General features: G+C 37.0%; 1 protein-coding gene and 1 non-coding gene across 5 annotated transcripts in view; both read left to right on the plus strand.

Annotated features, from left to right (window-relative positions):
- CORIN (corin, serine peptidase) overlaps positions 1-14,495 on the plus strand; it is a 261,407-nt gene that overhangs the window by 68,762 nt on the left and 178,150 nt on the right. For all 4 annotated transcript variants that reach the window (XM_007180752.3, XM_007180749.2, XM_007180751.2 and 1 more), the window contains exon 4: positions 8,804-9,011. In XM_007180752.3, the coding sequence (XP_007180814.2) occupies positions 8,804-9,011 (208 nt within the window). The remainder of the gene's footprint in view (positions 1-8,803; positions 9,012-14,495) is intronic.
- Positions 13,949-14,054, plus strand: LOC114237769 (U6 spliceosomal RNA). Its single transcript, XR_003623280.2, has one exon. It is a non-coding gene; the product is annotated as a U6 spliceosomal RNA (small nuclear RNA).

A 14,495-nucleotide genomic window follows, 5' to 3' on the forward strand; every position in this document is an offset into this window, starting at 1 on the left:
CAGATGTTTAGAGTTAGTTAAAAAGCCAGGATCTTCATAGAGAGGCCCTGTCTGTAACTTTCTGTTCCTTCTTATCCTACTGTAACCCCCTTGCGGATCTTCCAAGGTACACCATATCCTTTTAAATTGGTTTGTCTCAGAAATCCTTCTCGCAAAATGTTACTTTTCGTGTGAGTTATCTAGACTAGAGAATGACCTTCATTATTCCACTCTGCTGATGTAGTCCTGACCTGGGTGGACTTCATGATCCAGCCAGGAATAGACACTAAGCATTCCCAATCCAATTCGTCCCTCAGTGAGGACGGGTAACCTGTTTTTTAACAGCAGATTCAGTGTTTTCTTTGAGAAGGTTAAGTGCTTACTAATCATGGAGAAGTAGCTCTATTGCTTGAATCCAAAGAGATTCATCTAAATATTTTACAATGAATGAAGTAAGTTTACGATGTTTAAAATTAATGGTATCTTGACAGAATGATACAGTAGACAGGAACAGATTATGGGATCAGCATGACTTGATTTTAATTTCAACTCTACAACTTAACATCTATGTAACCTTGAATACTTTCTCACCCTCATTGAATCTGTCTCAGTATCTGTAAAATGTGAATAAAAACAGCTTTTTCATAGGCTTGTGGGAGGGTTAGATAAAATGCTGTATATAAAATACTTAGCAAACATTCAGCCTAGAAAGTACTCAAGGATTTTTTCATCTATTTCCTTAGCTTTAAATTGTTTTATTTTACTATAAAACAATAAGTGGAAATGAAATTTAAGATGTAGTTTTTATTAAGAGAGAACTTGAATAGATACTAATGGTTTATTTAGGCTTTTACTGCAAAGTAAGCTTATCTCATCCTATCCTCTCTCTGAATCGTATATTTTTTCTTGCTGGAGACACTAGTGCTGTTGAAATATCAGTTGAACATCAGCAGTATGAGGGCTTTGTCGTAAGCTCTTTATCTCTGTTGACAAATTTGATCCTCACAACCTCTCATTCACATCATTATTTCTACTTTACAGATTAGGAGGTTTTAAGATGTTCAAGTAATTTCCCCAAGGTCACACAGCCTTGTGGGTGGGACCGAGGCTCAAGGTAGATTTTGGCTTCTGTATCTCAGTCTTGAAGTAGCTGGCTCTTACTTAACTCTGATAGTTTACAGTGTTTGAGTCTAGTCTTGGCAGCTATAGCCATCATTTTTACCCCCACTTTCCTCAGAGCTCTTTGCAGCTCTGGCATAAAGGTGCTCATCTATTCATCTTTCTCCAGCCTTTACAGCTTGTAAGCACAGCTTCCTTTTTTTCTCTACTATGGTGAGGTCTCATGCTAGAAGAATTGAGTATGCCTAAGGATAATGGGACATTTGCCTTTTACAGGATCGAAGGGTAATTCCTGCTCTTTTACTTTCAACTACTGCACTATAGTCCAGAGTGGAGTCCAAGATAGGAATCAAATCTGGTGGAGGGAACAGGATGGGATGGTTCCCTATGCCTTGGTAGGTTCTAGGGAACAGATTGTTAAAAACATTTGTAGCAATATTAGCCATCAACATTAGTGCCCGAGGGTCTCATATATACTGGCTTTTTTCATGTCTACTTCCATCTTGTTCAGTAAGAAATCTGGTAGTGAAGACATTGTTCCATTTAATCTCATTCATCCAGTGAATAACTATTGGGTGTATACTCTTTGGTATCCAGTGGTTTCTAGTCACAAGACAAAGTCTCTACTTGGATGTGGAAGGATACTGAGAATAAACACATAAATAAACAAGATCTTAACAGGTAGTCCTATTGTTATAATGAAAACAAATTAGGATAATGTTATAATGAGGCCCAGGAGCACTTTGAATGGGACGTTTATGGGAACTTTTGCTGTCCCCCGAGAAGGCTGGTTCTCTGAAGCAGGTCTTTGCTGTGGCTTCTTACCCCCGCAGGGCAACTGAGCTGCTATGATTAATCTAGTGGAGGGAAGGCATGTGCTTCCCTTTGATGCTCTTATTTGATGGCTGTGAATCTGTAGTAAATATGAAATGATGACAACTTAAATATTATAATAGGAACAATGAAGACAGGATGCAACAAGTAAAATGCTTGAGCATGAATATGAATTATTGGAAATCAAAAGACTGGCATCTGAATTTTATAATACATATTTGTGCTGCTTGAATATTTAACTCTGGTACATTTCTTAAGGAAGGAGTTCACTTTCAAAACTAATAGTCCTTTGTCCTGTCCTAGTAAGAATAGATTTACTGTGATATTAGTCTCTCCTTAAAGAGGCACATCTGCTTCTTTGTTTCTTGCTGAGCATTAGGGCTATGACTATGTATATCAATGCCAGACAATATTTATTTGTGTTTGTTTTTTCTCTCCCCTGACTAGACTATAAGCTCCACAAGGGACTTTGTTTTGCGTCCTGTCATTTGCTCTGCACCTAGAGCAGTGCCTGACACAGAGTAGGAGCTCAATAAGTATGTGTTGAATGAGTAGTAAAAAAGACCCCACCTGCCTCCATGGATCTCATGGGGCCCCACTGAGGGTGGTAGAAATTCAGAGGAGGGGCTTCCCTGGTGGCACAGTGGTAAAGAATCAGCCTGCCAATGCAGGAGACACGAGCTCGAGCCCTGGTCCAGGAAGATCCCACATGGAGCAACTAAGCCCACGAGCCACAGCTACTGAGCCTGCGCTCTAGAGCCCGCGAACCACAACTACTGAGCCCATGTGCCACAACTACTGAAACCCGCGTGCCTAGAGCCCGTGCTCCTCAACAAGAGAAACCACTGCAATGAGAAGCCCGCGCACCGCAACGAAGATTAGCCCCCGCTCGCTGCAACTAGAGAAAGCCCACGCACAGCAGTGAAGACCCAACGCAGCCAAAATAAATAAATAAATTTTAAAATAAATAAGTAAAAATAAAATGAGCAGTACTGTGTCACAATAACTTTAACAAAAAAAGGAAAAATTCGGGAGACGATGTCTTCAACTATAATGTTTGAATTATGGGCACAGCTGTTGATGGAAAGAGACTTGCATTTGGGTTAGGATGACTTGGGTTGAATTTCAGCTTTGACATTATTAGCTGTGTGAATCTTTAACTTTTTTAACTTAAAAAATTTTTTATTGAAGTATAGTTGATTTACAGTGTTGTGTTAGTTTCAGATGTACAACAAAGTGATTCAGTTATATATGTGTGTGTGTATTTTATATATATATATTTTCAGATTCTTTTCCATTACAGATTATTACAAGATATTGAATATAGTTCCCTGTGCCATACAGTAGGTCCTTATTGTTTATCTATTTTATGTATAATAGTGTATATATGTTAATCCCAAATTCCTAATTTGTCCCTCCCCACCTTTTCCCCTTTGGTAACCATAAGTCTTTTCTTTCTGTGTCTGAGTCTATTTCTGTTTTGTAAATAAGTTCATTTGTATCAATTTTTTTTTTTTTAGATTCCACATGTAAGTGGTATCATGTATTTAATTTCCTCTGTCTGGCTTACTTCACGTAGCATGATAATCTCTAGGTCCATCCATGTTGCTGCAAATGGCATTATTTCATTCTTTTTTTATGGCTGATTAATTTTCCATTGTATATATATACTGCATCTTCTTTATCCATGCCTCTGTTGATGGATATTTAGGTTTAGCTGTGTGAATCTTGTGGGAAATTACTTAACCTTGTTTCCTCAGCTGTGAAACAGAGTAACTTGTGAGGAGGGCAAATGAGCCAATGTATGTGAAAGGGCCAAGAACAATGCCAGGAGTGTTACAGTTTTTCAGTAAATATTGAGGACAAAAATATTCAGATAAAAATGGGAGATATAACCATAAAGGGCTAGGATTTAAACTGTAGAGGTGGGAATAAGAGATATCATCTGGGAAAACAGCAACAAAATTTGACAGACTGGATGGCAGAAATGAAAAGGAAAACGTGTGAAGAGGGCCAACCCTGCCATGACTTTCTTCCCAAACCACTGAAAAGGGCTGTGTACAGAGAACTCTCCTTTACAACCCCATCGAATTCTCAGGATCTGGAAGTAAGACAAATGTAGAAGCCTCCATAAGGAAATCCTGCGAAGCAAATTCATGAGTTAAAATAAGTCAGTTTAGCTAAGTTAGGGCAAACCAACCATGCTCTGTTAAAATATTGCCTCCTGTTACAATGGAATCTTTACCAGTAGTCCTTCAATTAAGTGTGAAATCATACATAGGAAGTCAGAAATGTTACCAAGTTTTCCTGTTAGGTTATTAGACAAAAGATAGCAAAGTACTTTAGAAAGTTGATATTTCATTATTTTTAATTTAAGAAGATTTTTCCTGTCTAATAACACTATTATCTGTTATAATCATTATGGTTTAGATACAATTTTGCTTTTATTTAAAAATGATTTTTATTTGATTTTAACAGATTTTAAAAAGAACCCATTGTTGAAATAAATTCTGTGTAACTCAGAAGTTTCTTAAGTTAATTTTACATTAAAAAAAATTCATATAAGAAACTAATTTCTAACTCCACATTACCTAATTCCAGAAGTAGACAACACAGAATTTATCATAATTTCCAAATGAACATAAGGAAAACTCTTAAAACAGACCCATCTTTCCTTCCTAATTACTGCATCTAGAAGTATTAGCAATGTGATATGAGTCGAGAAAGCCCCAGTTTGATCCAGAAACTGTTGAGTCAGATTAAGAAAACAAAACAAAAAATCAATAACTCATCTTCTCAAATGCAAGCAGCATTTTATTTTTCATATTTAATTTTTTTTCTCAAATTGGGACCTATCTTGTAATCAGTGCATACTCTGAAAATTTGTAATTAAATCGTGCCTTATTAGTAGTGCTGTTTTAGAATTTAGGAGCTAATTAGAATAAATATTTCTGCTTCACCAGAAATCCATTGAATCAGGAAGCAATTTTGCTCTTCAGATCTGTTTTTAACTTCTCCTCCCCAAGTTCCCCAATGTAAAGTAACTATTATTTAAAAGACACATTATGGTGTCTATAGGAACGCTATGGTTAATTACATCTATTGTATTTTTTATACATTCTTATATAGCAACACTGACTTCTAATTTCTATTAGACTCAGTAGTAAATTCTCAGGGAAGAAAAACAAACATTCCACCCTTTTCTTTACCCTGTGAAAACCAAGTTAGAGGGAGCAGCAACAATAAATGAATCCATTTCCAAAAGTGCCCTTCCCTTTCCCCTCAGAGAAATGACTCTGCCTGGTGCCCAGCATGTAGCTGACTTATGAAAACTCATTTGCCCCTCGTGAGAATGTGCACAAATACAAAACTAGAGTTACATGTTTCATAGACAATGGAACTTTCTGGGAAAAAAGAATATTTGACACACAGGTTGAGACAGTAGGAATGATAGGAAATTTACACAGTTACTTGAATATAAATGGCCTGACATCAAGAGTCTTAAAGAGTAATTCCCTTTTATATTTGTTGGCTATTAGCAAATTCTCAGCTAAGTTTGTTGAACCTTTCTGCCCAGATTCAAGTTTTTTGATCATTCTGTGTTACATGCAATTACGATTCTGTCTCTGTAGTAATTTTTCTCTATCACTCGTTAAGTGCCCTGTTTTGGTTTTTTTAACATCTTTTTTGGAGTATAATTGCTTTACAGTGTTGTGTTAGTTTCTGCTGTATAACAAAGTGAATCAGCTATATGTATACATATGTCCCTATATCCCCTCCCTCTTGCGTCTCCCTCCCACCCTCCCTATCCCACCCCTCTAGGTGGACACAAAGCACCGACCTGATCTCCCTGTGCTATGTGGCTGCTTCCCACTAGCTATCTATTTTACATTTGGTAGTGTATATATGTCCATGCTTCTTTCTCAGTTTTTAACCCTTCTGCCAGTCCAGACCTTAGATATCTTTCAACCAGCAAATCAAGTTCTTCCTCTTCATTAAATCTTCCCTGATTGTTCACTCTACATTGAATTCTTGCTCTTTTGAATTCCTTTGGCATTTGCTCTGCTATTGACAGCTGCGGTATAGTGGGAAGAATGTTGTCCTAAGAGGTGGAGGACACATGTATCAGTCCCGCTTCTATTACTGACTGGGTGTCCGTCTGCAAATCACTTTTAAAAAAAATTAATTTATTTATTTATCTTTGGCTGCACAGGCTTTCTCTAGTGGCTGTGAGCGGGAGCTACTCTTCACTGTGGTGCGCGGGCTTATTGTGGTGGCTTCTCTTGTTGCAGAGCATGGGCTCTAGGCACACGGGCTTCAGTAGTTGCAGTGCATGGGCTCAATAGTTGTGGCTCTCGGGCCCTAGAGCACAGGCTCAGTAGTTGTGGTGCACGGGCATAGTTGCTCTGCGGCATGTGGGATCTTCCTGGACCAGGGATTGAACCCATGTCTCCTGCATTGGCAGGTGGATTCTTAACCACTGCGCCACCAGGGAAGTCCCTGCAAATCACTTTTTGTCTGTCTCCCTGGCTACCTATTTGTCTACCCATCCCGTCCATCCATCCATCCATCATCTTTCTATCTCCCTACATACCTATGAGAGCCTTAGTTTCTTAATTTATAATGAGAGATTATAATCCTGATAAGAGTGCTTTGGAAAACTTTAGAAAACCATTATATAAATATAAGACATTATTATTTTTGTCCATACCAATTATTTTGAGACATATTTTAAGGTTTCAGACTATTATTTTATCATTTTCTCTTTTCCCAAGGGAATTTGCTATTAGGAAATCTCTTTTGTGCAACTCACACGGCCATGAACATAGTATAGCCAACCAAAATATGATTTTCCTCATTATCATGTATTTTTCAAATGCTCTCTCAGTGTTCAGTGTTTTCTTTGCCTCGGTGGGGTAAATGAGCCTTTTGGTCATCTCACCAAATATGGTTTATAATCAAGTGTATAAACCCCAAAGCTGATGACCCCTAAAGAAAATAATGCAATGTAAAATGAATGATAATGTGATCAGAATACATGGTATATTTTCTATGAATTTAAATACAGACTATGTGATATATCACTATATATATATATATATATATATATATATATATATATATATATATATATATATATATATATATATCACTATATGCTTTTTAGCCTCTTCCTTTCATGGAAGAAAAGAATTAGGAATTATCTTCTTTAAGAACTGTTTCTAACATCATAACCCCCTTTGCATTAGCTTAAGGTGGCTCCAAATGGAAATTTCTCAGAAAACATAGGTTTGAAGATCTGGGATTTCCACATAATAGCTGTGCACTCCTGGGCAGATGTCTTAGGGTTTCTGATATTGAATTTCCTCATGTGTAATATAGATATGATATCACTTTACTGGGTTGTGAAAATGAGATAATTCTGAACTAGGAGATCTGAGTACCTGTTGTGGTGCCCGGCACAAGCTTGATTTGTAATAAATGTTTTCTTGATACTGAATTCTTCATGAATGATTTCATATTTTTGATGGAGATAAATTTACTCTTAGCTCCTCTAAGCAAGCTTTTCTGCTTATAGCACAATACATATAATTGTGTCATTTTGAAGTCCACTCTCTATACCTTCTTCCAGCCTCTAGTGCTCCCCAAACTGAAATACATTTTAACTTCCCTCCTAAAAGATTTGAGTGTCATACTTGTGAAACTTGCCCAAAACTCCCCACCTCGGCCCTCATGCAAAGCTGAATTCATGTTTACGTCTATCTGTGTTCTATATACAGATTTTAATTTGGACTTTTCTTCTTCTCTGATTCTTTTATTTCCCATTTTGTATTATGAGTTTGATGAGGTCCAAAAAAATGTCGTGCCCTTAAGTTTTTGGCCAACCATGCAAATTTATGGCATGAAGGAGAAGGAAAGGCCATGGAGGTGGTAATGCTCAGGAGAGCCAGCTTGGAAGAAAATGAGGTCAGAGTCTCTGAGCTGACCCTAAACATGGGCAGGATTGGAAATCCTTGAATAATCGTGTATTTTTAAAAACAGGATCATGGTATACAAATTGTTTTGTGACTTGCAAGTTTTATTTATTATAAGCATCATTCTATGTGATTAATAGTCTTCTAAAGCATCTTTCATGTAGCTGAGCATTCTGTGTTTGTTCCATAATATTTTAAACCAGTTCCCTTTGTTGAATGCTTAGGTGATTGCTATCTTTTAAAAAGTATAAACTGTGCAGAGATGAAGATCCCTGTAGATAAATCCATGTGCACAACCATGATTAATTCCTTATAAATTTTTTGAAATATTACAGTGTCAAAGGCTATGCATATTTAAAATATTTTTTTGATACATATTGCCCTGCCCAGCTGTGATCCAGAATAGTGATTGCCCATTGGCTAGGTGTGAGAGTGTATTTTCCCACACATTTTCCCAGCACACAGATGCTATCCCTTTGTGAATATTGGCAGCTTGATTTCATGACCAGACACACACACACACACACACACACTTTTTTTTTGCTTTCTTTTTAAAAAGTTTATTTTTATACAATTTTTAAAGGTTACACTCCATTTATAGTTACTATAAAATATTGGTTATATTCCCCGTATTATACAATACAGATGTGGTGTATATATATATACACCACATCTTTATTCATTCATCTGTTGTTGGACACTTAGGTTGCTTCCGTATCTTGGCAATTATAAATAATGCTGCTATGTATGTATGTGCCTTACTGTATATCTATAATCATTCTGACTTACAGAATATATTTTATTGTATGAACACATTAGTCTATCATATCAAATGAGTTTATAAACATATAATTCTGATGTGTCTTTTCCTAAACATAATTGTCTTGCCTTCTCAGGTGCCTGCATGAACATCACTCACAGCCAGTGTCAGATGCTGCCCTACCACACCACGCTGACACCTCTCCTCTCTATTGTCAAAAACATGGAAATGGAGAAGTTCCTCAAGTTCTTCATGTACCTCCATCGCCTTGGTTGCTATCAACATATCATGCTTTTTGGCTGCAGCCTTGCCTTCCCCGAGTGCATCGGTGATGGTGATGACAGGTATTTTGGAACGAAAAGCATTCAGTGATAAGAGTCAGTGGTAGCAGAAGTGTCTGAGAAGAACAAAATCATCCCAAGCTACCCCCTTTTGTTTTGGTTGTTGTTAAAGGAAAAAAAAAATCCCACACCAGTTTTAATCCTTTTGAAGTAGACATTTTTGGGAAATCTGGGATAATTTTATTTATGGGAAGAAATTATTCAGGCTGTTAGATGGAGGCCATCAGCTGGGGTAGCCAATAGCTGTTTCGGTGAGGGTCCGGTAGAAGGCAGCACACTCCAAGGGCGATGGAAAAGAGTTTATTGAAGAGACGATTTATGGCGGTGTGGGCAAGGTTAAGAGAACAAGTAAGGATGAGAGGCACCAGGGTCTCATGTTAATGCGATGCAGTTCCACTACTCAAGACTTGAAAGAGACAAAGAGCCGGCAGACCTGGAAAAAGCTGTAGTTGTGGGCAGGGGGTGTCCCGACAAGCCAAGTTCTGTGACTCGAGACAGAGGGGCACAGCCACTGCCAGCCCTTCAGTCCTGCAGGGAGAGAGAAGAAGGAATAGATGCCCTGACCTCACTCTCCTCCTGCCCTCTCTTCTGCCAGGGCCTCCTACCGACTGAACTCACCCACAACAATTGGGCAAGGGTGAGCAATTGATATGAGTGCAATAGATGAGATCCAAAATCTCATCCCAATATCATCAGTTCAGAAGTCCCAAATCTCATCTGAATCAGGTACGGGTGAGATGCTGGGTGATTCTTACGGTCCACACTGGAACCCAGAGCAGGGTGAGGAGGGTGAAGGGTAGATGCAGAGCGACAAACAGAGACTGTCCAGCACAACATCGAATAGGATTAGAAAGAATTTTCTTTTTTGGGAGGGTGGGGGAGAACATGTGAGTTGGTGTACTTGTGTATGTGTCTTGTAAGCTCATTTCTTTTTTTTTTTTTTTAATTGAGGTATAATTGACATGTAACATTATATTAGTCTCAGGTGTACAACCTAAAGATACAACGTATGTGTATGTTGTGAAGTGATCACTACAATAGGTCTAGTTAACATCCATCACCACACAGAGTTACACATTTTTTTCTTGTGATGAGAACTTTTGAGATCTGCTCTCTTAACTTCCAAATATACAATATGGTATTATTAACCATAGTCACCATGCTGTACATTACATCTCCATGACTTATTTATTTTATAACTGGAAGTTTGTACCTTTGAACGCATTCCCACCTTTTTGAAATAATACAATTTCAATATTATATTATATTGAAATAATGTAATTTTGATATTATATTATATTGAAGTAATAATTTTCAGTGAGAGTAAATCAATAAAAGTATGTTATGGAATAGCTGAAATAGTGAGTATACAGTTTTTTAAATTTCAAAGCACTGTTAAGTACATAATCATATATAACATCAATTATTTTCTGAATTAAAATGTTAGAAAGTTTTCAGAGTAGTAATGAGAAAATGAATTGCATTTTTAAGTGCAGATAGGTTCCATGTTATTTGTACTAATTTAATGTACAAAGTTTTGAATAGACAAAGGTTTTTATTATTATTATTATTTTTTAAACATCTTTATTGGAGTATAATTGCTTTACAATGGTGTGTTAGTTTCTGCTTTATAACAAAGTGAATCAGCTATACATATACATATATCCCCATATCTCCTTGTGTATCCCTCCCACCCTCCCTATCCCACCCCTGTACGTGGTCACAAAGCATCAAGCTGATCTCCCTGTGCTATGCGGCTGCTTCCCACTAGCTATCTATTTTACATTTGGTAGTGTATATATGTCCATGCCACTGTCTCACTTTGTCCCAGCTTACCCTTCCCCCTCCCCGTATCCTCAAGTCCATTCTCTAGTAAGTCTGCATCTTTATTCCAGTCTTGCCCCTAGGTTCTTCATGACCATTTTTTTTTTTTTTTTTAGATTCCATATATATGTGTTAGCATACGGTATTTGTTTTTCTCTTTCTGACTTACTTCACTATCATCTCACACCGGTCAGAATGGCCATCATCAAAAAATCTACAAACAATAAATGCTGGAGAGGGTGTGGAGAAAAGGGAACCCTCTTGCACTGTTGGTGGGAATGTAAATTGATACAGCCACTATGGAGAACAGTATGGGGGTTCCTTAAAAAACTAAAAATAGAACTACCATATGACCCAGCAATCCCACTACTGGGCATATACCCTGAGGAAACCATAATTCAAAAAGAGTCATGTACCAAAATGTTCTTTGCAGCTCTATTTACAATAGCCAGGACATGGAAGCAACCTAAGTGTCCATCGACAGATGAATGGATAAAGAAGATGTGGCACATATATACAATGGAATATTACTCAGCCATAAAAAGAAACGAAATTGAGTTATTTGTAGTGAGGTGGATGGACCTAGAGAAGGTTTTTATTATTTTAACTGGAAAAAACCTACATTGCCATAAAATAAAAACTGAGTAGAAAAGAAACAATAGATTCAGAATTGTAGAAGTAAGTATAGAAGCACTATTAACAGACACCACATTCAGGAAAATGTTTCCCTGAAAGACTCATTTGCAGAGGGTACTTTCATGGTAAAGAGAGAAACTCTGTTAGATCTTTCCCAAGAGTCAAACTGTGGCATGGTAGTAGAGAGGCCCTTTATGTTTCTAGAACAGTGGCATTATAACGTGGTGATTGTCTTAATTTTCTAGGCCGGCCATAACAAATTACTATAAGCTGGGAGGCTTAAACAGAAATTTATTCTCTCACAGTTCTAGAAGTCCAAAGTCTGGTGGGGACTGTGCCAGGGGTCCCGGGGAGAGGCTCACTTCCTTTCTTTGCCGGTTTCCTTCCAGTGGTTTCAGTCACTCTTGACTCGTGGCCACATGACTCCAGTCTCTGCCTCTGTCTTCACATGGCCTTCTTGTCTGTGTGTGTCTGCTCTTGTGAGGACACTTGTCACTGGATTCAGGGCCCATCCAGATAACCCAAGATGATCTCATCATCGCAAGGTCTTTAACTTAATTACATCCACAAAGACCATTTTTCCAAGTAAGGTCACATTCACAGGTTCCCGAGGTTAGGACATGGACGTGTCTTTTGGGGGTCGTCATTCAATACACAGGCTCTGGAGCTGCGTGTCTCAGCCCACTCATCTGTAAAATGGAGATAATCATTGTGCTTTACAAAGTTCCCGTGAGGATTAAATGACAGTGCGGGCTTTTTATGAAGAGCTCAGTAAATGTCAGCAATAGCTATCAGTGGATTGGAAAGGAGGGGCAGTACTAATGACATTGAGAGCACAGAGTATTTCTAACATATGCTAAATGTTGAAGGATTCTGGAAAAAATGTAGGATACTATATGGATTAAAAGAAAATTAGGTAGAATACTTAAGGCTGCTGGAGTTGGATTCCATTTCTCCCTAATTTCTAACAATTTCACTTACATCTTTTTGCTTTAATTTCTCTATGGACTCAGGAGTGTGTATATATACTTATATAAATTTATATACTTATATAAAAGAGTTTTTCTCCTTACCATGAAAGTTCTCTCTTTACCATGAAATTTATATATACTTATATAAATTTCATATAAGACAATGAAAGAGAGTGTATTCAGCCTCCAGGGGACTCTTAACTCATTTTGATCATCCTTTTTCTGATAATTCAATCTCTACTCTCAGCTAAATCAGTTGTAAAATTCTAGTTAAGCTGCTCAGAGTCTTCAGGGTACTTTTAGGTAAAATTTGTTTTTCTCCTGACCTAGTTCATCCTGAGAAATGCTCTCATAGGAGAGTTTTCCATTTTCTGTTGTAGTGGGTAATAATTTATAGTCAATTTTCAGGTATCCTTCAGGGACTTGTCCTACATTTTATTACATTCATTATTATATTTAATTTTATGATTGTACTTTCAGACCAGTGCTTCCTGCTTTCATTTAGCATGTGCATGAGACCTGCAAGCTAAATTTAATAAGCAAAATAAGTTCAGAAAGGTAAAATGTATTGTAGAAAATAATTCTTATATTTTTACATATCAAACATTTTTTCTCATATTTCACTATTTTGGATCATTTGGTCTACTAATTTTCTCTACTACTGTACTATTCAAATAATAGAGAATTGCTTATATTCCATCCTAGAGAAAATAGGTACTTAATAACATTTAGAATTTAATTTAAAAAGATATAGTGGTATGTATAAGTAGTATGGTTTTTAACCTGTTCCTCTGAGACCTCAGCTGTACTCAACTATATTATATAACAATAGACTTTAACAGTTTAATTAAACAGTTTCATTAACTGTTTCATTTATTAAAAAATAAGTGTGTATATCATGGACTATAATACAGGATAATTTAAGGATATCGTATAATACAGGATAATCCATAACTATATTGATTCAATGAAATATATCTCAAAGTATAGAGATTTGGCTGATAAACAATTTAGGTAGCCCTAAAAATATGTGGGTTAGAAGGAATAGCTTAAAAATATCAGTGTGTAGGTAGAGAGAGATGAACAATTCCTAGGCCAGGAGAATAACAGATATTTCTGGATGATTTTTTGATACACTTAAAATCTCTGTGTTTGGAAGAGGAAGCAAATATTGCAGCCACATGCTTTTGATATGTAACTATCACCCTTTCCACTGGGTTGAAATAATAGGTCTACGAATTTATCAAAGCTGAAGCAGGGTTAACTGGCCTGAGAGGTCCCGCCTTGGCTTTGCTTCTGGAAGACACCCAGGAGATCTGACTGATCATCATTACCCTACTCACATCCTCTAATACTTTGCAGAGAAACTTTGCTCGTGAAATAAATCGTTAACATTTCAAAATGGATGTGTTTTCTATCGGTTTTATTCCTCTGGAGTGTTGATTTGCCCCTAGGTGCTTAGCAGATATTCTTAACATCTGTAGACATGAAATAAAAAATTCTTATCTGGTGCTTGCTTTGGCAGCATGTATACTAAATTGAAACAATACAGTGAAGATTAGCATGGTCCCAACGCAAGGATGACATGCAGATTTGTGATGTGTTCCATATTTTTTGATTTTTGACTAAGATAACTCATATAAAGCATTTAGCACAATACCTGGATCATCACGTCCTAATCAAAGTTTAGCTAATGCATCTATTTTGGGGTCAATATTTCTCATGCCGGACCTAATTGAACTTGTCCAAAAAAAAAGATGAGATATGTCAGGTTCTGCTATCCACATTTTAGTCAAGAAAATAGATAAATTATCTGAAAAAAATTCTTTATCTAGCTAAATGACTAGAGATTAAAGATTATATCTCAAACCTGGGATCTACCGGACAGTTTTCTGTCATGTACTCAATCCCTATAGGATTGTGGAAGAGGTTGAGTGAGGTTCTTCAAATGAACTTCTTAAAAGCACTATACTTTTCCCCAAATAAATATGTTCACTGGAGACTACAGAAATTAATCTGGTAAATGCAAAGAATGCACTTGAAAGTTTGGGGGTCA

Source organism: Balaenoptera acutorostrata, chromosome 5, assembly GCF_949987535.1.
Source record: "Balaenoptera acutorostrata chromosome 5, mBalAcu1.1, whole genome shotgun sequence".
Classification (NCBI taxonomy): Eukaryota; Metazoa; Chordata; class Mammalia; order Artiodactyla; family Balaenopteridae; genus Balaenoptera; species Balaenoptera acutorostrata.